The 23,312-nt window shown below is 38.1% G+C and overlaps 1 protein-coding gene across 2 annotated transcripts in view; it reads left to right on the forward strand.

Annotated features, from left to right (window-relative positions):
* Positions 1 to 23,312, forward strand: part of OPHN1 (oligophrenin 1) — a 530,418-nt gene that overhangs the window by 486,990 nt on the left and 20,116 nt on the right. For both annotated transcript variants that reach the window (XM_055122033.1, XM_055122034.1), the window contains exon 22: positions 22,569 to 22,731. In XM_055122033.1, coding sequence (XP_054978008.1) covers positions 22,569 to 22,731 — 163 coding nt within the window. The remainder of the gene's footprint in view (positions 1 to 22,568; positions 22,732 to 23,312) is intronic.

Consider the following 23,312-nt stretch of genomic DNA (forward strand, 5'->3'; position numbering starts at 1 on the left):
TCACCATACGGTCATTAAATTCTTGTCTATGGGTTTGTTAATCTGTTTGCTATTAATTGAACCTTCTGTGTTTTTTTTTGTTTATTGAGCTTAGTTGACTATTATACTACTTTCCCATCTAATATGGTGTGCTCCTACTCAGTTGTAAGTATGGGAGCAAGCTGCCCACCCACATTGATAAGACCCCAGAGATTTTAGTCTGAAAGCTGGTGTACCTGGAATTGTCATCAATTTGTCTTCTCACCAAGATATGTTCTAAGGTCCTGGAGTTGGGTTGTTGGCATAGTAGTAGCTGTGGCGTCTCAGTGCAGCTGCCAGGACTTTGGCAGGGCAGGTGTTCCTCTCATCCACAACCCAGCTTTTCAGCTGGGAGACTAGTGTAAACATTAATTTCAGCTGCTTGGTTTGCATCTCTTCTGAGATTAGTCATGTATTGTAAAGCTGCACCAAGAAATTAATTTTCCTACTTTTTAAGGAGTATTTGCTTTTGTAAGCGCAAAAACAGAGAAGCTAAATTCCCTTCCCTTTTTTACATTACTGCCTGTCATGTTTAGCTTCGACAAAGGGATTTTGGGCTTTCTTCTTGGGAATAGAGAAGGAGAGTCTCTAAATCAATTTGCTTATTTAGGCATAGTTCTATGCAGCGGGAGTTAAAAAGATGAAACCATATTCAGTTTCCTCATAAAGTTCATGATAAATTTGGCATATAAACTCTTCATCTGAAAGTGATCTATATTCTAGTGGAGATGAAAATAAATTTCAGTAAGAAACTTGGTCAGAGAGCACTTCCTTTGTTCCTGCAGGAGATGCTCTGGGCTGCAAGGAGCTGTAAGAGCTGGACAGGAGAGGGATTTGCATTGCCAGGGATTCAATGCCATAAGCACTCTTATCTCATTGAGAGCTATCCTCAGTGACTTAAAACATTTTTTTTAATTCTTCCGGCATTTTATGAAGAAACTTTTTTGGGGAGCACTGCGACATGTACAGTCATTCTCCCAAGGCACTTAACCTTGCCAAAGATGGTTCTTCATCTCAAAAGAGGGACCCTGCTGGGCAGTATTTAGGAATATAAATATAAGTATCTAGAAGATGGCTGTGGAGAAGTGGCAAGCAGCGAAGCTGACAAAGCGACAGCAGCTCTCAGTGCTTTGAAGAGCCGATGCAGTCGCAAAATTTCTGCATGAGTGAGTGTGGCTGCCTCTTCAATGTTCTCTCTCAGGAAGAACGTCATTAAATGAAACTGACTGGACATCTGCCTCAGAATACTAGCTCGGAGTTAGACTCTGAGAATTGTATAGGTGCAGCCGCCAGCAGGCAGAGGTGCTGCAGCTCTCGGTGCTGTGGGAGGTGGTAAGTTTTACCGTGTCTGAATTGGACTCTTCAGGTATAGCCCAGCACCACCACAGAGTGTGGGTCCCAGAGGTGAGGAGGAGTCCCAGGTTCCCACTATGAGGCCCTGGCGATTTGCCACCAGTTCTTTCCTGAATCAGCCCATGCCACCTGCAGCATATTATGGAGGAAATCCTCCCTGAGTGCCCCCTGGTCAGGCTCTGCTGCAGCCAACACAGAATGCCCATGCCATGAATTGTAGCAACCCTGACTTCAGTCCTTATCCCTGCCAGGGCCCAGGAGGTGCAGTGCCTCCAGCAGGTCAAACTGGAAGGGTAGGGCGAGTGCATCAGCAGCCTGATGCTGCCTTCAGGCTTCCTGATACCCCAGACTTACCTCTGTGCCTCTGGCTAGACTCCAACAACTCAAGACCAAGTTTCCCAAGAAATTGCATGGCCAAAACTAAGGTATGTGAGATCTACGCCCATAAACCACCTATGGCTCCCCTATACAAACTCATTTATTGACCTTGCTTGAGAGACTCAGAAATAAATCTTGAAGGAGATCAAAAGCCATAGTTAATCTCAGCCGCATGCAAGGCTAAACAGACTGGGGAAGATCAGAGGGAGGTGGGTTAGCCCACCCAAACAGAACCTCCCAGATACCACTTGCTCTCACAATTCAAAATTTACACTATGCCCCCAGCCAGACTCCTCCATCATAAGACCGACCTCATCAGGATATTAATCTGCTGAAAACTTGTGTATGTGGGTTTTATAACTGAAATTGGGCTTTCTTGGAGTCTACCTGATGAGCTACCTACTCCCACTTCCCTGTGCTTCCAGAAGTTCCAGCAGTCACATCCACACCCAAAAGCCACCACCCAGATAAAAATAAAAGCTACTCCAGCTGTACCTTCCTGACAATAGTACTGAATGCCCCAAACAAACATGATGGTCTCTTAGAACCTGTACTGCAAAACATAATGCACTAAAGGAGAGAGAGAGAGAAGGAGGGAGAGAGAGCGAGAAGAAAGTGCCTGCCATAAAGGCTGGAGGGGGTGGTGTTGGTGGGTTGGGAGGGAAACTGGGAACATTGGTGGTATTATGAAATCTACACTGTTGAAAGGATGGGAATTGAAACACATGACTGAAACCCAATCATGAATTGCCTTGTGATCTATCTCATATTGATTCAATTTATAGAAAAGAAAAATAAATATATTTTTTAAAAAGGAATTGGGTCATGGCAGGAATCTCTTCACTGTCCCTTAGGATATCAGATAAAAGTGGTGAACAAATCACAAAACTATATAGAGATTCTATGACATACCCGTTTAGGAGTCCTTATAACTCTTCCTTTCTCTTGGAGTGAGAGTTTGCATTTTGGTTGTGTATTCTTGTGCTTGAAGAAGAATGATTAGTGATTAAGGAAGGCCTTGCTCAACCACAGAGGTTTCTATTCTATACTGTAGCACTGTCATCTCATTGTTCATTGATTTGCTCAAGCAGGCACCAGTAACATCTCCATTTTGAGATTTGTTGTTACTGTTTTTGGCATATCTAATATGCCATGGGTAGCTTGCCAGGCTCTGCCGTGCAGACAGGATACTCTCGGTAGCTTGCCGGGCTCTCCGAGAGGCATGGAGGAATCAATCCCGGGTTGGCCGCGTGCAAGGGAAATGCCCTACCCACTGTGCAATCGCTCCAGCCCACTATTCTTTACTAGGATGATTAATGCTACAAGTTAGTCAGAGGGAGAGGGACAGAAACAGAATCATCTCTCTCATGTGTGGAATATAAAGAAATCATGGAAGAATAACAAAGAGCTGAAGGCAACAGAAAAAATGGAGCAGGAGAACTGGTCTTTAGTATAAAGCCTGTCACTCTGTTGGGGGTAGGGGATAAGTTAGGGAAGAGAAGACTAGGACAATATTGGAGGTGAAAGTACCTGTCATAGAGACAGGCTGGGAGGGGGAAGGAAAACTGGGACACTGATGGAGGGAACTGGACACTGGTGAAAGGATTGGTGTTGGAATATTGTACTACGTCTGAAACAATAACAAATAACTTAGGTCACAGTGACTTATTAAAAAAGAAAGAAAAAATGTATGCATTTGTATACATTTTTAAAGTACTAGAAACAGTCTTATTTGGACTCACTATTTTATTTTTTAGAGTAATTTAACTTAACTACTGCTTTGACTTTTCTCTGTACTTTGAGGAGTCTGGTGCACAAAGGCAATAAGTAATTGAGATAGAAGGGGAAGTTTAAGGTGATCATGCAGGAATATGATGTAAAGTTAAAATTTTTGATGACTAGAAGAATGAATAAGAAAAATAAACTCTTTATTCTTGTTGGTTATAAATGGAAGAAAGGTGCTTAAGCTTGAAAACTGATTACCTTACCTTTTTTGATTTACACAGTTATTTACAATAAGGCTTCATATTTATAATAGGGCTTCAAACAGGCCTTCAATGTCACCACACTGTGCCACTATCTTTCAACAAATTACCCCAGATTTCCTCCCCACTCTCAATATGAATTCTTGATAGGAGACCAGAGATTCAGTACAACAGGTAAGGTACTTGTCTTGCACTCATCTCATTTGGGTCCCATTCCCAGCATTGCATATGGTCCCATAGCCCATCAGGAATGATCCCTGAAGCGTAAGACAAGGAGTAAGCCCTGATCCTCAATTACCCCCCAACAGTTTTGGTACTTTGTGGTTTATAAAACTGTTAATGGTAGAATTTCATGAAAAAATATATTCCAAGACCATATCATCCATCAGAGTGTCCACTTCCCTGTACCTATGTCCCACAGTCACTTGTAAGTTACTTTAAGTTCTCCACTTAGAGTTCTTTTCCCTCATTTAAGTTGATTCAGATTTATTTGATGGTTTTGGACACAGTTTTCAATAAAATAGTTTCTTTGATAATTTTCACCTTACATAGAGATATGCAACAGATTCTTGTGTAATATTCTGTAGCCCGATACCTTGCTGTACCGATTTGTAGTTTCTAAGGTTTTTTTCCAATGAAATATTTAGGAACTTCGACATATATCACCATCTTGCTTTAAAATAGTGATAGTTCAATTTTTTTTTGCAAATTAGATCCACTTCATTTCTTTATCTTGCCTAATTACTCCAGCTAGGACTTGCAGTACTATATTGAATAATGGCAGAGAAATTAAGTGGACATTATTTCCTTGTGCCCAATATCGGAGGCTATGCTTTGACTTTTTCACCATGAATATAATACTGACTTAGTACTTCTTTTACACTGAAGATTGTATGGTGCTTAATTACAGTATTCACACTTATTTCTTAAAAGTATGATATCATTCTTGAACATGATTTTAATCCCCAAAGTATTTACCCAAGTATTTCAGACATTTTGTTCATATTTCTTCTAAGAGTACTAGTTTTATCTCCAGTTCTCAAAATCTCTGCAGTATGTTGGCCCAAGGATATGACTCATTGTTATCATGCCTGCCAACGGTAAAAATGTGTTTTTCTCCATTTCCTTGAGTCATCTCATATTTTTAAAAGTAATGCAATTTTATATGTAATTCTATCACATCCTTCATTAAGTTATTGCTTAGGCAATTGCTGAATTTTTGAAAATTCAATTTTTTCTATTTTTCTCCTAGTTCACTGTTTGCATATAGAAATGCCATCAATGTTTTGAAAATTATTAAGTCACTGTAATTTACTGAGTTACTCAAAAATTGTGATAGGATGATAGTGGAATAATGACACAATTTCAGACCAATGGTATAAGAATTGAGAGTTCAGAGACATATCTACAGGTATATATAGACAGGTATATATGGACAGTCTTCAACAAAGGAACAGAAAGTATGAAGTGCAGGAAAGAAAGTCTCTTCAACAATGGAGCTGGAAAAACTGATCAGTCACATGCAATAAGAGTTAATTAATAGCCCTTTCTGAGTCCAAGAATAAAAGCAAAAATCAAAATAGATTAAATATATTTATGAAAATTTAGGTGAAATCTTCATTACATTAAATCTAGAGGCGTCTTTATTGATTCAATGCCATTGGCCAAGAAAATGGCGGCATAAATAAACAAATGGGACCTGCACAACACTAAGAAGCTCCTGCACCATGAAAAATATTATGACCAGAATAAAGAGACATCCCTTAGACTGGGAGAAGATATTTGCCCACTGCTCGTTAGACAAAGAGTTAACATCGAAGATACATATAGCAGTGGTAGAACTTTACAAGGAAAAAACAATCAACCCCATCAAAATAATGGGAGAAAGAGATGAACAGAAATTTCCTCAATGAGAACATACAGATGGGCAAATAGGTATATGAAAAAATTATTCATCACATATACTAGGGAATTGCAAATCAAAGGAGCAGTAAGATATTTTGGGTCACACCAGTGAGAATTGCATACATCACAAAGAACAAAAGCAACCAGCGTTGGCTGGGATGTGAAGGAAAATGAACCTTTGTCCACTGCTAGTCAGGCTACTGACTCTTTCAGCCTTTTGGGAAAACAATCAGCAAACTTTTCAAAACTTGGGAATCAATACTCCATGTGATCCAAGTACTCCACTCAGAAGAGATATTTGCATTCTTATGTTCATTGAAGCACTATTCACAATAGTTAAATCTGGGGAAAATACAAATATCCAAGAATAGGTGATTGGATAAAGAAACTAATACATACACACAGCTGAAATACTGATTGGCTATAAGAAAAGAAGAAAAATCGTGCAGTTGGCTTCTATGTGAATGGATATGGAGAGTATTATGCTGAGTAAAATATTTTCAGAAAGAAGACAGAATGACCTTCCTCATATGTGGGATAAAAAGAAACATAGTAAGGAAAATAAAAATGCCCAAAGTCAATAGAAACAGAACTGGTGTCTAGTAGGAAGTACATCACTGTTGGGGGTGGGGGATGGCAGGGAAATACCATGTGTGTGAGGGAGGACACTGGAATAATGGTGGGATGCTAACTCTGTGGTGGAGAGTGTAGTGCTATAATATTTCATGCATGGCTTCAGCTCTCCTAACAGCAGCATAGTATTCCATTGTGTAGATGTACCAAAGTTTCTTTAACCAGTCATCTGTTCTAGGGCACTTGGGTTGTTTCCAGATTTTGGCAATTGTGAACAGTGCTGCAATGAACATAATAGGTACGGATGTCTTTTCTACTGTGCTTTTTTGTATCCTCAGGATATATTCCCAGAAGTCATAGTGTGGGGTCATATGGAAGTTCAATTTCTAGTTTTTGAAGGAATGTACATATTGTTTTTCAGGAAAGCTGGACCTGTCAGCATTCCCACCAACAGTGAAAGAGCGTCCCTTTTTCCCCACATCCACACCAGCACTGGTTGCTCTTGTTCTTTTGAATGTGTGCCAGTCTCTGTGGTGTGAGATGATATCTCATTGTTGTTTTGATTTGCTACTCCCTGATAACTAGCGATGTGGAGCATTTTATCATGTGCTTTTTGGCCATTTGTATTTCTTCTTTGAGGAAACTCCTGTTCATTTCTTCTCTCCATTTTTTGATGGGGTTGGAGGTTTTTCTCTTGTACAGTTCTACTAGTGTCTTGTATATCCTGGATATTAATCCCTTATCAGATGGGTATTAGGTAAATATTCTTTCCCATTCTGTGGGCTCTTTCTGTATTTTGGTCACTGTTTCTTTGGTGGTGGGGAATGCACACTGGTAGAGGGATGGGTGTTTGATCATTGTGTGATTGTAACCCAAACACGAAAGCTTATAACTATCTCACAGTGATTCAATAAATTTTAAAAAATATATATTTTATGCATGGAACCCTGCCATTATCAACATTTTAATAGTTGTGCCTAAAATACATTTTTTAAAAAAATAATTAGAAATAAATGCCTACATTCTATTTTCTATTAAAAGAATCCCAGTTCTGGGTTTCATAAACCCTGTATATTTTTTATTTATATATCATTGATCTCTGATGTTAATTTAATTATTTTCTTCTATTTCTTTCAGGTTATTTTTCTTTTGGTTTTTGGGACACATACCCGGCAATGCTCAGGAGTTACTCCTGGCTCAACACTCCTGGTGGGCTCTGGGGAGCATATGGGATGCCAGGGATCAAAGCTGGGTACAAGGCCTTACCCACTATATTCTCTCCAGAAAACTCAGATTACGTGTTTTTTTTTCCTAGTTTCTCATATTGTGCTGTTTCCTGTTTCCTAATGTATCTAAGTATGGCAATGACATTCCCTCTTATTGTTCACTGTGCCACAATGGTGTCTTCATTCTCACCTATTTTGATGAATGTTTTTTTAACTGAATCACTGTGAGATAAACTTACAAAGTTTTCATGATTGAGTTTCAGTCATACAATGATTGAACACCTATTCCTCCACCAGTGCACATTTTCCATCACCAATATCCTCAGGATCCCTCCCGCTACCCCCACCCCATCTCACCCCCTGCCTCTGTGGCAGGAACCTTCTTTCTTACTCTCTCTCTGGTTTGGGGCATCAAGGTTCACAATACATATACTGAGAGGCCATCTCAGATTGTGTATTGCATAATGTTTGGTCCTTAGTCTACTTTCAGCACACATCCCCCATTCCTAGTGATCCCTTCAGCCTTGATGAATCTTCTTATTTCTTTGATTTCCTATATGAAACCCTAGTGATCAAGTAGCATACTGCTTATTATCAAATTGTTTGATCTTTTCCATTTAATTAAACTTTAATCTTCCTTTTCATGATTGATTTTTACCTTTATGACACTGGGGTTTGTGAAGAGACTACAAACAATTTATATTTTATTGATTTTACAAACACTCATATTGTGTGATATATCTTGGAGAATGCTTTTTTTGCATTGCAGAAGAATGTTTATGCTGCTTTATGTCTGTGGAAGGTTCTCTATGTATTTATTAGAACCAGTTCTTGAACTTTTTAATTTTTCTACTGATTTTCTATTTAGCTGATCTGTCCTACAATGCAAGTGGATTGTTAAAATCTTATAACATTATTTTGTTGCCATCAGCAAATCTTCTATTTTTCATTTTTTGCTTTAAGAACTTTTTGTCCCTACATTTGTTGCATTTATTATAGCTAAACTTCTTTACCTATTGACCCCTTAAGCAGTATGCAGTGCCCATAGCTATCTCTGACTACATTTTTTTAAAATTTTGAATGTCATTTGGCTTTCTACAAACCCAGCTGTCTCTGCTCCTTTTACTTTAGATTATTTATAATTATTTATAATTAGATTTTTATTAACTTTAATTTCTAACTGTACCTCTAAGCCATGTAATTTCAGATGTCTCTTTTGTAAGCAGCTGAGGTTTGGATGTTGCTTCATTATACATTCAGCCACTATGTGCCTTTCACATATTTAGAGAAATTAGTGATATAAAGGAATCTGTTGCTATTTTTCTATGAGGTTTTTGTTTGTTCTTTCAGCTTGACATTTTTCTTTTGGATTTTTCTCATTTTCCTTACTTACATTTATTTTGGTTTTTGACTTTGGGTTTTTTTGTGAAACAACTTTTTTATTGAAAGAAATCTAGAGGAATGTGAGGGAGACAGAGAGAGTTATTTAAGAGAGAACAATATGTTCTCCAGAGGAGAAAAAGCAGAAAAGGATAGAGAACCACGTTTAAGAGGAAAAGAACCTCAACAAGCCTTCTGTGAGGAGGGTATTTACAGTTCCTCCAGAAGGCCTTTGCCTGGAGTTCTCTGCATACATAAAAATTATTCATGGGACATTACATTGTTGATAGTCTTTGTGTGTTCTTTTTCTGTTAAAGTACTGTGAATTACAAATATGTTGATGTTGAGTTTTTGACATACATATCATGTTCCATGCCTATTCCACCAGCAGAGTCAACTTCCCCCCACCAATATTCCCAAGGTCCTTTCTCCACACTGCCACCCCAGGGTGAATCTTGACAGGCGCCATTTTAAGTTTGGTTGTCAAAGTTTGGGTCTCTTTATTTTAGTGCAGTTATCTAAACTATGTGGTTTAGATATTTGACTGTACCACTGCCCTATACCTCCAATGTGCCCAAATCCCTTTGACCCATGCCCCTCTCCCATTGCTTCCCATTTCATTCCCCCCTAAATTTTTTATTTCTTTTCTCTATACCCTGAGGTCAAGGATGCTCTCGGCACTTCCATTTAAATCATTGCATTATTACACCCAGTTATTCTAAATAGCACATATAATTAAGACCATCCTGAGTTTCTTGTTCTTATGGCATAATTCATTTAATATGAAATCTTCCGTTCCATCCATGTTGCAGCAAATTGCATGGTATAATCATTCCTCTTATCTTACATCTACATAGTATTTCTTATATTTACATAGTACTCCATAGTGCATAACATCTTCATGATCCATTGAACATCTAGGTTGATTCAAAATCTTAGTGAAATCTTAGGTTGATTCAAAATTTTACTAGTGTTGCAGTGAATAATGGTGTGCACATGTCCTTTTGGATGAAAGTTTTTTCTTTCCTGGGAGGTAGATATCCAAAAGTGGAATTCCTGGACTGAATTGTAGTTCAATTCTATGCTTACTGAGAACCATCCATAATGTAGTTCAATTCTATGTTTACTGAGAACCATCCATAATGTTTTCCACAGGGGTTAAACCAGACAACTTCCCCCTCAAGTAGTGGATGAGAGTTCCTTTTTCACTGTATCCCCACCAACACATATTGTTGCTACTGTTTTTATGTCCCATTCTTACTGGTTTAGCATGTTATCTCATTGTCATTTGGATTGGTAGTTCCATATAGTGATAATGAGCATTTAAATGTATTTGTTGGCCATCCATTTATCTACCTCAGATAAGTCCCTGTTAATTTCTTCTCCACATTTTTTAATTTTAAATAATTTTATTGTTAATTTTTGTGAGTACTTTATATATCCTGGATATCAACACTCTATCTGATATTTTAAATGAACATATTTTCTCCCATTCTCCTAACTGTCTTTTTTTTTCTGTTTTTTTTTAATTTAAATTTTATTGAATCACCATGTGGAGGGTTACATAGTTCTCAGGATTATGTCAGTTATACAATACTCAAACACCCTTCCCTTCACCCGTGCCCATATTCCATCACCAACCACCCCATTATACCTCCCGCCCCCTCCCGCCCCCCCCAGTCCCCTCTCTTGTAGGTGATAAGTTTCACTTCGTTTACGCTTTATCTTGGTTATAGTCCATGTTTCAACACATAACTCACTATTGTTGCTAGGGTTTCCCCCCAAAAAAGAAAAGACAGTACCACTGTCAAGGAAGCATTTGATGGCTCTCCATTGCTGAGAATGTAGAGATATTAAGTCCCGCTGTTTGTTACATAACTTTTCTATTTTTTCCCCCCCTCGTCCCGCGCCACCGAGTTCACGCCTGTTTAGTAATCACCACTCTGCCTGACAAAGGGAAAACAAACCAAAAAAGATGGTTATTTCCCGTCATCAGCCGGCGTGGGGCTCTGGCTTAGTTGATAGTCTGGTAGAATGTCTGCAAGCAGTTTCTGGAACCAAAAGTAATACGCTGGTATCGGCCCCGGCTCGAGATTCCACCAGCGTCCCGCTGTTCCAAGTACATAATAATTTATTCCCTTGTATCCCATTCCCACGCCACCAGGTCCATGGCAGCTTAATGGACATCATACTATGGTTAACGCCACGCCGCGTTTCTTCCCGAGAAAGAAGGATATTTCTTCTCAGCCGGCGTGGGGATATGGCTTAGTTCAGTCTATAGAGATAGCTACCACTTTGGTAGCCTTCAATATTTCAGCAAAAGACTTACTATTCTTGTTAGGATTTCCCACCAAAGTCCGACCCGTTTAAAAGGAACCATTTCATATTGGTGATGATTAAATGACAATAGGTTGTGCGGCCATGGCAGCGGCCTCGCGGCTTTGAATTTCTGTATAAAGTCCAGGGAAAGTACAGCCATAAATTACACGTCGCTACAAACTTTAACCCTATTATGGTCCCCCCAAAGTCCAACCCATTACAACGGAACCATTTCATATTGCTGATGATTAGATGACATTAGGCTGCCGCGGCCATGCGGTTTTCGGTTTCTATATAAAGTCCAGGGAAAATTCTGCCTAAAATTCTATCGCTACAATCTTTTACCCTTCAACATAAAATTCAGTACTATTGTTTGGAGTTTCCCCCCACGGTAAGCCCTGGCAAAAAGGAACATTTACACGTTGCTGACAATCAAGAGGTATTAGGTATCTTGCAGCCGCGCGGTTTTGGATTTCTATATGAAGTCCAGGGAAAATTCTTTTGGTAATTGCATCACTCGCTGGCAGCGCCTGGGCCAGAAGCTCCAAGCACACAGTTTGGAGGCATTTTGGGGGCATCGCTCGTGTCCAAAGTGGTTCAGTTGCCTCCGGGGTCGATCTCGCGCGGGGCCGGAAAGGCTGTCTTTTAGTTTTAAACTGGGGTTCTTTTACCATTCAGAGACTTTTTAAATTGATGTATTCTCATTGATTCCATTTTATTCTATAGCCTTTGCCATTGTCTACATTGCCATTGAAGACTCCTTTAAGGCACAGATCTTGGATTTTCTACCAATATTTACTTAATGTACTTTACAGATTCTGGTCTCAGCTCAAGGTCTTTGATCCACTTTTAGTTGACTTTTGTGTAAGGTGTGATATATGGACCCACCTTCAATATTTGCACGTGATTTATCCGATTTTCACAGCATTATTTGTTGAAAGGGTTGTCATTATAACATTTCATGCTCTCAGGAACTCTGTAAAAAGCTGAATATATATATGGGGGTTTGTCTTTGGATAATCTAGTCCAACCCATTGGTCAGCAGAGAGTTTGCCTTATTCCAGTACCACATTGTTTTGATCATATGGCTTTATAGTATAACTTCAAGTTAGGTAATTAAATGACTACAAATTTATATTTTTCAGTATAGTTTGGGCTATTTGGAGGTTTTTATGATAAACCAAAAAATGATATTGACTAAGACCTTGAAGACGGTTGCTTGAATTTGAATAATGATTTAATTGAATACATATAGTAGTTTAGGAAGGATGGTCATTGTGATAATTTTGATTCTTCTGATCTAGGAGCAGAGAAAGTGTTTCCACTTCTCAGGTAAAATTTCTTTCTTTAGTGTTTTTATATTTTTCATTGTATAGGTCTGTCACTTCTTTTGTTGACTACTAGATATTTGATGTTTATGAACAATATTCTGAATACGTTCTTTAAACGTTTTCTCCTCTGATTCATTATTTGTATATGGGAATGCAACTGATTTTTGTGTATAATCATTGTAGGCAGCCACATTGCTGTATTGGTTTATTGTCTCTATGAGTTTTTTTTTTAGTGGAATGTTTAGGGTCTTTAATGTAGCATCATGTCATCTGCAAATAGAGATAATTTGACTTCTTTTTCAGTTTGAATCACTTTAATTTCCTTTTCCTCCCTGATTGTTAGGACTTTTTATACAATGTTAAATAAAAATGGAGAGAGTGTAAATTCTTGCCTTGTGTCTGCTGCATCCCATGAATGGCATCCTTGTCTTGTTCCATGCAATCTACTCACATCCTGGAATGATTGCCAGGTCCTGTCCCTACATCACTCTCTATCCTGTGTATACTTGCATTGGTCGCTGGCCACAATCACATGAGCAAGAATGAGATCAATATGCTCTGTACCTGTCTCTGTGCCTTCAACTGTACACTAGAAGTCCTTGTTGGCCAGGTCTTGCTTTTCTGTTCTCCAGCCATGGCCACATGCTCAGCACTTTATCAAGACCTGTACATTTGCCACCACCAATGGCCCAAATTTTCCTCCTGCCACCCCTCATCCATCCAGTCCATCTCTATGGCAGGCGCAGACCACATTCCTTCTCTCTCTCTCTCTCTTTCTCTCTTTCTATATATATATATATATATATACATATATATATATATCTCCCTATGACCTCCTCTCCTTTTGTGCATTATGGTTTGCAATAAAGATACTGAGGGGTTATCATATTTGTCCCTTTACCTATTTTCAGCACACAGTTCTTATCCAGAGTGATCATATCTTTGTCATAGTTCCTTCTCTATCCCAACTGCCTTATCTCCAAGCACTTGAAGCAGGCTTCCAACAGTTGACTAATCCTCCTAGCTCTTGATTCTACAGTCCTGGAATATTAAATGTCTCGTATCATGTTCTTTACATCCCACAAATAAGTGCAACCAGTCTACATCTGTCCCTCTCCTTTTGACTCGCGCCACTCAGCAGGACTCAGCATGACACTGTCCATATCCATTCATTTATAAGCAAATTTCACCACCTCATTTTCCTGACAACTGCATGGTATTCCACTGTGTAGATGTACCGTAGTTTGTTTAACCAGCTATCTGTTCTTGGCACTTGGGCTGTTTCAAGATTCTGGCTATTGTGAATAGTGCTGCAATTAACATCGAAGTACAGGTGGCTTTTCAGCTGTATATTTTTGGGCCCCTGGATCATATTCTCAGAAGTGGTATATCTGGGTCATATGGAAGCTCTGACTCCCTGCCAGACTGTTTTCACTCAGGGAGCCCCAGAGGAGAAGGTGAGTGAGAACCCTCCCCATCCCAAGGGACCCAGCCCTGGCAGCCGACCTCCACTACCCAACCACCACCACGCTCCAGGCCGCTTTCCAGACGTTCCAGCCGAGTCTCACGCATGAATGAAGTCTCAAGGTACCCAGATAATGCAGAACTTTGTGACCTTGGACTCTGGACTCAACAGAACTGGAAGCAGAGATCCTCTGCCTGCTATCCCCCATCTCCGGTGACCCAGAAATCACACCCATAAGCCTCACCCTGCCAAACCCTGTCAGCACCAGATAATCTCATCAGCTACCCTCCAGATCTCAATGGCTGCTCTTCCCAGACAGGAGTATAAAATGAGGTCCCCATAGCCATGCCATTGGACTCTGCGCCAGATTGTTCTCATTCAGACCATCCCAGAGGGGGTCAGGTGAGAATTCTCCCTGCCCCAAGGGACCCAGCCCTAGCAGCCGACCTCCACTATCCAACCACCACCACACTCCAGGCCGCTTTCTGGACCACATCCGCATGACATATTATAAGACACTTCCTACCCATTTTCCATAACTACCACACCATATTTGATGGAGTTCAAACAGTAAGCAACAAATCATAGAGAGTATATATACATATATATACATATGTATATGTACATATGTATATATACACATATACCTCTCAGAGAGCCAGGTAAGCTACATAGAATATCCCGCCCACACGGGCAGAGCCTGACAAGCTAGCTGCTGAGTATTCAATATACCAAAAACAGTAATGATAGGTCTCATTTCCCTGACCCTGAAAGAGCCTCCAATCATTGGGAAAGAAGAGTAAGGAGAGGCTGCTAAAATCTCATGGCTGGGAGGAATAGAGACATTACTAGTACCCACTCAAGTAAATCGATGAACAGTCAGATGACAGTGACAGTGACAGTGAAAGAAGCTCTGTTTTTAGCTTTTGGGCAAATGCCCATATGGTTCTCCAAAAAGGCTTTACCAGCCGGCATTCCCACTAACAATGAATCAGGTTCCTTTCTCCCCACATCCATGCCATCCTGGTTGCCGTTGTTCTTTGTGATGTGTGCCAGTCTCTGTGGTGTGAGAAGATATCTCATTGCTGATTTGATTTATATTGCCCTTATGGTTAGCTGTGTAGAAACATTTTCATGTGTTTTTTGGCAATTGTGTCTCTTCTTTGAGGAAGTTTCTGTTCATTTCTTCTCCCCATTGTTGATGGGGTGGATGTTTTTTCCTGTAAAGTTCTACCAGTGCTTTATGTATTTTGGATATTAACCCCTTGTCAGATTAGTATTGCCTAAATATTTTTCCCAGTCTGTGGGCTGTCTTTGTATTTTACTCACCGTTTCTTTTTAGGTGCAGAAGCCTCTTAGTTTAATGTAATCTCATTGATTTGTCTTTGCTTCAACTTGCTTGATTGATAGTGCTTCACCTTTGAAAATATCTTTTGCTTCAATGTCATGGGGGTTCTGCCCACATTTTCATCCATGTACATTATGGATTCAGGTCTGATATTGAAATCTTTAATCCATTTTGATCAGACTTTTCTGCCTGTGTTAGAAAGAAGTCTGAGCTCTTTTTTTTTCGCTTTTAGCTCCCCAGTTTTCCAAGCACCACCTATTGATGAGACTTTCCCTGCTCCACTTCATATTTCTTTCTCCTTTATCAAAGAGTAAGTGATGGTACAATTGAGGGTCTCTGTCAGGTATCTGAGGGTTGGTGTTAGGATATTTCACTCTGTTCCATTAATCTGATGGTTCATCTTTGTTCCAATATCATGCTGTTTTATTTACATGCTTTGTAGTAGAGTATGAAGTTGGAGTACTGATGCTTCCCATCTTCTTTTTCCAAAGGATTGCTTTAGCTATTTATGGGGTTTTGTTGTTACCTAGGAATTTCAGGAGTGTTTGATCTATTTCATTGAAAAATGCTATGGATATCAGTATTGGGACTCATTGAGTCTCTATGATGTTTTGGGGAGTATTGCTATTTTGACAATGTAAATCTTCCCAAGCCATGAGCAGGGGAAGTGTTTCAATTTACTATATCTTCTTTTATATTTTGAAGTAGTGTTTAAAGATCTTTCACATCTTTAGTTAAACTCTATCCAAAGTAAGCTGATTCCGAGGTACTTGATTTTCTGGGGCACAATTGTGAATTGCTTTTTTCATGTCCCTTTCCTCTGCCTCATTGTTTGTATATAGAAAGGACATGGATTTTTGGGTATTGATTTTGTAGCCTGCAACTTTACTGTACAAGTCTATTGTTTCTAAGAGTTTCTTAGTACAGGCTTTAGGCTTTTCTAGATATAGTATCATATCGTCTGCGAATAGTGAGAATTTGATTTCTTCCTTTCCTATCTGGATGCCCTTGATCTCTTTTTCTTTCCTAACAGCTATTGCAAGTACTTCCAGGACTATATTGAACAGAAGTGGTGAGAGTGGGCATCCTTGTCTGGTCCCTGATCTTAGAGGAAAGGCCCTTAGTTTTTCTCCATTGTGGGTAATGCTTTCCATAGGCTTGTGGTAGATGGCTTTGACTATCTTGAGGAAAGTTCCTCAAAATCCCATTTTGGTGAGGGTTTTCATCATGAATGAATGTTGGATCTTGTCAAATGCTTTCTCTTCATCAATTGATATGACCATATGGTTTTTATCTTTACTTTTGTTGATATGGATTATGTCGATTCATTTCCGAATGTTAAACCATCCTTGCATCCCCTGGATGAATCCCACTTGGTCATGGTGTATGATCTTTTTGATGAGTTGTTGGATCCTATTTGCTAATATTTTGTTGAGTATCTTCGCATTGGTGTTCATCAGGGATATTGGTCTATAATTATTTTCTTAGTTGTGTTTTTATTTGCTTTTGGTATTAGGGAGTTGTGTGCTTCATAGAAACTGTTTGGGAGAGTTCCTGTCTTTACAATTTCCTGGAAAAGCTTGAGGAGAACTGGCAACAGGTCTTCTTTAAATGTTTGGAAGAATTTGCCCGTGAATCCATCTGGACCTGGGCTTTTGTTTTTGGGGATATTTTTGATTACAGTTTCAATTTCCTTAATATTAATGGGTCTATTCAGGTATTCCATGTCTTCTTTGTTCAGTCTTGTGAGATTGTAAGAATCAAGGAATTCATCCATTTCTTTTAGGTTCTCTTGTTTTGTGGCGTATAGACCTTCAAAGTAGTCTCTGATGATCTTTTGAATCTCACTGGTTTCTCTTATGATGTCCCCTTTTCATTTCTGATTCGATTTTTTAGGGTTCTCTCTCTCTCTTTCTTTGTTGAGTCTTGCTAGCGGTTTATCAATCTTATTTATTTTCTCAAAGAACCAGCTCTTTGTTTCATTGATCTTTCGCATTGTATTTTTGGTTTCCATGTCATTAATTTCTGCCCTAATTTTTATTATTTCTTTCTTTCGGTCCCAGCATGGAAAGTATCATGCTAAGTGAAATGAGTCAGAAAGAGAGAGACAGACATAGAAAGATTGCACTCATCTGTGGAATATCGAATAAGAGAGTATGAGACTAACACCCAATAATAGTAGAAATAAGTACCAGAAGGTTGACTCCATGGATTGGAAGCTGGTCTCACATGCTGGGAAGAGGGCAACTCAGATAGAAAAGGGAACACCAAGTAAAATGTGGTTTGTGGCCACACGGGGGAAGGGTGATGCCTGCTGAATGTAGACTAGAGACTGAACACAATGGCCACTCAACACCTTTATTGAAAACCACAACACCAAATTTGAGAGAGAGAACAAAAGAGAATACCCTGCCACAGTGGCAGGGTGGGGTGGGGGGAGTTTGGGGGGGGTGGGAGGGATGCTGGGTTTATTGGTGGTGGAGAATGGGCACTGGTGAAGGGATGGGTTCTCGAACATCGTATGAGGGAAACATGAGCACAAAAATGTATAAATCTGTAACTGTACCCTCACGGTGATTCACTATTTAAAAAATATTTGAAAGTTAAATTCTGATAATAAAGAGTCATTCCTTCTAAAGAAATAAACTCTTTCCAAGATACTTGATTTTCCAAGGCGCAATTGTGAATGAAATTGTTTTTCTGATCTCTCTCTCTTGTCTTTCATCATTTTTATAGAGGAAACCCATTACTTTTGGGTATTGATTTTGTAAATTGACACTTTACTAATCAAGTGTACTGTTTCTAGGAGCTTTTTTCTAGATTCTTGGGGATTTTCTAAGTATAGTATGCTGTCATCTGCAAATAGTGAAAGTTTGATTTCTTCCTTTGCTATCTGAATGCCCTTGATAACTTTTCTTTCCTAACTGCTGTGGTAAGTACTTTTTTGAACAGAAGTGGCAAGAGTGGACATCTTTTTCTTGTGCCTGATCTTAGAGGGAAAGCTTGTGGTTGATGCCTACATTAAGGAAGGTTCCTTCTACTACCATTTCTTTGAGCGTTTTTATCATGAATGGATGCTAGATCTTGTCAAATGATTTTCAGCTCTATACGATCATATGTTTTTTTATATTTTCTTTGATTAGTATGTGTATTAGTTGATTGACTTGCAAATGGTAAACCATTCTTGCATCTGTGGGATTGACCCTACTAGGTAATGGTGTATGATCTTTTTGATGAGTTGTTGGATTCTATTTACTGGAGCTGGAGCGATAGCACAGCGGTTGGGCGTTCACCTTTCACGCGGCCGACCCGAGTTCAATTCCTCCACCCCTGTCGGAGAGCCCAGCAAGCTACTAAAAGTATCAAGCCTGCACGGCAGAGCCTGGCAAGCTACCCATGCATATTGGATATGCCAAAAACAGTAACAATAAGTCTCTCAATGAGAGACGTTACTGGTGCCCGCTTGAACAAATCGATGAGTAGCGGGATGGCAGTGACAGTATTTTGTTGAGGATATTTGCATCTGTCTTCATCAGGAAAATGTTCTCTAATTTTCTTTTTTTTGGCGTGTGTCTGTCTGCTTCAGGTGTCAGGGTGATACCTCATAGAAACTTTTTGGGGTTATCCCTGTTTCTTCAGTTTCCTGGAAATGCTTGAAAATATTGTTACTAGGTTCTCTTTAAAGGTTTGAAATTGTTCACTAGTGAATCCATCTGGTGGTGGATATTTTGGGGGGAAGAGTTTTGATTTCAATTTATTCGATAGTATAGGTCTTTTCAGGTATTCAGATCTTTATTCAGCCTTGGAAGGTTATACGAATTCAGGAATTTATCAACTCATTTAGGGTTCTCTTCTTTGTGGCATAAAGATTTTCAAGTAATCTCTGATGAACCTATTGATTTATGTAGGGTTTTTTTGTGATGTCCCCCTTTTCTTTGAAGTTTATTCTTGATTATACAGATTTGTATCTTTCAAATCAGACCCACTAGAATATACCCATTCAATTTGTCACCTCTCTACCTACATGACCTAGCAGTTTTCCTCAAGGAAGGGAATAAACGTTGCTGGATTAATTGTCTGACAATCTCTAAAAGTTGCTCTTTAAGAGTCTAATAGTAGGGCTTGGTATTTAGTCCCCCATCAGTTAGCCATTGATAGTTTTTTGTTTCCAGCACACTCTGAACTTAATTAGGAGTCTGTATTTCTAGTAACTTTCGTAGAATAAGTTTTGTGGGCTCCTTTACAATATGACCAGTTGTGGCCTCTGATTGGAGATAACTCTACCAAACCTGGGCCACACTCAAACTGTTTCAGGTCTAGAAGTTTCTTCCAGTTTTTGAGTTAACAGAAACTCTGAGCTCTCCATCTACTTATAAGGTAAAATATTTATCTAGATAAAGTATTGCAAAAACAGGAGCTGAAATTAAAATGATCTTTAAGAGTTTGAAATACCAATTAGCAGCTTTTATTACAGTCTAAGAGCTCAAAATCAGCACCCTTTAGTATCTTATAAAGAGGTTTTGCAATAAAGGCATAGAGATCCAAAATCTACAGAAACCTGTCATCTCCCTAAAGTCCCTCAATTGCTTTCTAGCTTGAGTTTCCATGAGTCCAAGAAGATCTTCTTTACCCTCTTTGGACAGAGATGGACCCTGAGGATTATCTCACTTGCATTTTGATACTGGCCTTTTATGTAATGGTAAACCTCTATTGTCTCCCCTTTTCTACTTTCTTCTTTTTTCCTAGAAAAAATAAGGGGTCCATTTATTTTAAGTAAATTTATCATTAAATAGCAACATGTAACAATTTCAAATATTTATAAATATTGTGATTTATAGAAAATTAGTATAATCTAAAAGTTATTTGAACAGTGAGATTCACATTATTTACAATTCACCCAATCATCGCAGAAACAATATTTCTAGAAATAATGTCCCCTTCCCAAAATCTAGTCATTCCACAGAACCATTCTATACTGTCATTAAAGTAACAGCTACATCAATAAAACCCAGCAAATTCAATTTAAAGGTGACCACTAATTTCAAACAAAATGAATCCCCTCATACTATTCATACATGTTTCCATTTTCAGCATGGAAGAAAATAGTTAGGAAGCAATAAATCCTTATTAGTAACAAACAGGAAGTTTTAAATACTTAAAATGACATCAAGAATATATAGTAGGTTATCTTTACAGTATGTCATACTAAATCTTGAAAATCAGTGGTTTCATTAAAATACATTCTAATGGATAAATGATTCTTAGTTGTGATTATAGACCATTAAGTATAGATAATTTCCTGTCTTCACAGATTTTATAATTGCATATCAGCAGTAGCCATATTAGAAAAGAGCAATCTGTCAATTTAGGACTTTAGCTCTTTTGATATACCCTCACAAGGATTACAGAGATATCCAAAAATATGTATATAGGACAGTGATTGTGTTTCAATTCACCATATACTGTAGTGTTCCTTCCAGATTCAGAGTGTCTATCAAGCTAAAACAAATGAAAACCTAATGAAAACTTCAACAAATATAGTTGAAGACATAAAGTACATTTTCTCTTACTGACATAGAACATTTAGTTAAAATTTAAATATTGGTTCTTTAACAAAAAGTTGTTCATTGTAAATAATCTGGATAACCATTACCAAAAAAATGTATACAGTGGTTCCCCCTCCAAAAAATGTGTGCACAAAGTGGTGTATTTCAGACTAACCTCAATATAACCAGCTGAAAACAATGTTTTCTTAATTTATAAATGGGATATGTATGCCCAGTATAAAATATGTGCATGTTATGCAACGTAAGGAGTATTAAAAGGATAAATGAAAAGAAAAAAAGTATTGTCCCTGTGAATCCCCTTTTCTACTTTCTCATATATTTTTGTTTTGAGGTTACCAGAATGGTGGCAACAGGAATCCTCTCTGTGATGTCTTTCAGCCACACTGTCAGTCACCCACTCGTTGTCCCTCTTTGACTCCCAACTGTGGGGTTTGTCTAGGCTACTGACCAGTCTCTTTAGCATTCCACTGTTTCCCATTCTCTACAACCACCTGGACCACCCCATCTCCATTGCCAGTGGCTTATCTAGAACCAGTTCTGTTTCTGTAAAATCTCTTATGAGGATCAACACCTACCTGCTCCCATAATAGGGATCTTGTTTTGAGGATACTGGTTATGGCTCCTTCATTTGCCCATCTTGACCCTCTCTCAACAAGTAAGATCTATAAGTAGATGAAGAACAGTACAAAAGTGCTTAGGTAAAATCTTATCATAGTATCATATGATTTTAATATTTTGCATTTACATAAATATTTTATAGATTAAAATTGCATAGCTGCACATATCTCCTTCCATATTGTATTTGGCAGACCACAAGCATTGTTCCCAAATCTTCATTTAATATTATTTTACATGCTTATTTTTAATTGTTCCTAATCCTTGTAATTAATGCATAATATATATCAGTTAAAAGTGTGGTTAGGTGTTAGTAGTTGTTTTGTTTTGTTGTTTTGGCTTTATATTTTTTTGGTGTTAGGAAGCATGATTTTTGTCAATTTTTTCTATTTTTTTCTTTGGTTTGATTCATTTGTGTCTGTTACCTAAAATGAATCAATTAGATTAATGGCTATAAATTCTGGAAAGTATGATTATGCATCTCAACAGCAAATTTTAAAATTCCTGATAGCTACTTTGATATAATGATCTCAGTTCATTGTGCCACCAGCAGTGTATTTTACAGTGTCATATTTTACCATACTTCTGCGAGAAAAATTTAACAAAAAATTATGTGTATTTGTTTTGTACTAACTGACCTGGAAGGTAGAGGTATAGACATTCGAAATTAACATAGGAGACTGCTACCATGGCAAAGATATAAATTAATAGACTATTGTTGATGATGAAGTTAAAAATTAAAATTCATTATCATATATTGAATCCCTAGAATCTGCCAGAAATTACTGGAACAGATTGGTGCCTAATTAAATTCTCTCAATATTTTTGTTAGGTAACATTATTGGGCTTGATTGTATAAACAAGGAAACAGACTTAGCAAATTAATTCCCCTTATCCAAATTCTCTCAAATACGAAATTACAAAGCTGGGTTTTCTACGATAGACTTCTAAATGAGTTACAAAAATAAAAATAAAATAATCTGAGGTCTTAGTGACCAGGAAAGAAATGGAAACCAAGGGGGCTGGTTAAGATAACTTGGCATTGAATTATTGATATTGTTTTATTTAGGTATTCATCCAAGCTCTTGATGTTATTCTCTTCCAGGAGACTCGGACAGTTGCAGTAAAGTGCAGCCAGGAGAAAAACCTACCATTATACGTCCCCCAGTGAGACCTCCAGACCCTCCCTGCCGAGCCTCAACTACCCAAAAACCAGAGTCAAAGCCAGATATTATAGCTGGAAATGCAGGAGACATACCATCATCTGTGTAAGTAGGGTATTCCTCAACCTTTGCCAAAGGTGCGTTAGAAGCCATTATGAGTATTTTTACTGTTATTTTTATTCTGGCTGTGAAAGAGGTATAGTACACAAACCATTAGGCATTATTCACATCATATACAAGAGAAATGTTACAGATCAGTGCTGTTCAATACTCAACATGCAAGTCTGAGATGTTTTCTTAAAGCTAAAGATTGAAGCTACCTAATAAAAGTCCCATTTTTTTTTCATAGCTTCACTGGTCTCAGTATGATGATAATATCCACTTCTGTTTTTATGCACTATTGGCAAGATTTTTTTCTTGTCTTTTTGTTTCTACTAGTTTTTTAAGAATTAGATATTTATTAAATTAACAGTGATATATAGCATTATATAAGTTCATATATATATAGCATCAAAATTCTATATATAATAAGTGTTACATTGTAATTACCCCGAAAAGTTTAGTTTTCACTGGCCACCATATACTTGCTTTAAACATAATTTAATGAACATATTCATTCATTATGCTTGTACTTTATACCTTTTTTCATAAGCAAATGTATGACTTTTTTTCTAAAATGACAAATT

Source organism: Sorex araneus, chromosome X (assembly GCF_027595985.1).
Source record: "Sorex araneus isolate mSorAra2 chromosome X, mSorAra2.pri, whole genome shotgun sequence".
Lineage (NCBI taxonomy): Eukaryota > Metazoa > Chordata > Mammalia > Eulipotyphla > Soricidae > Sorex > Sorex araneus.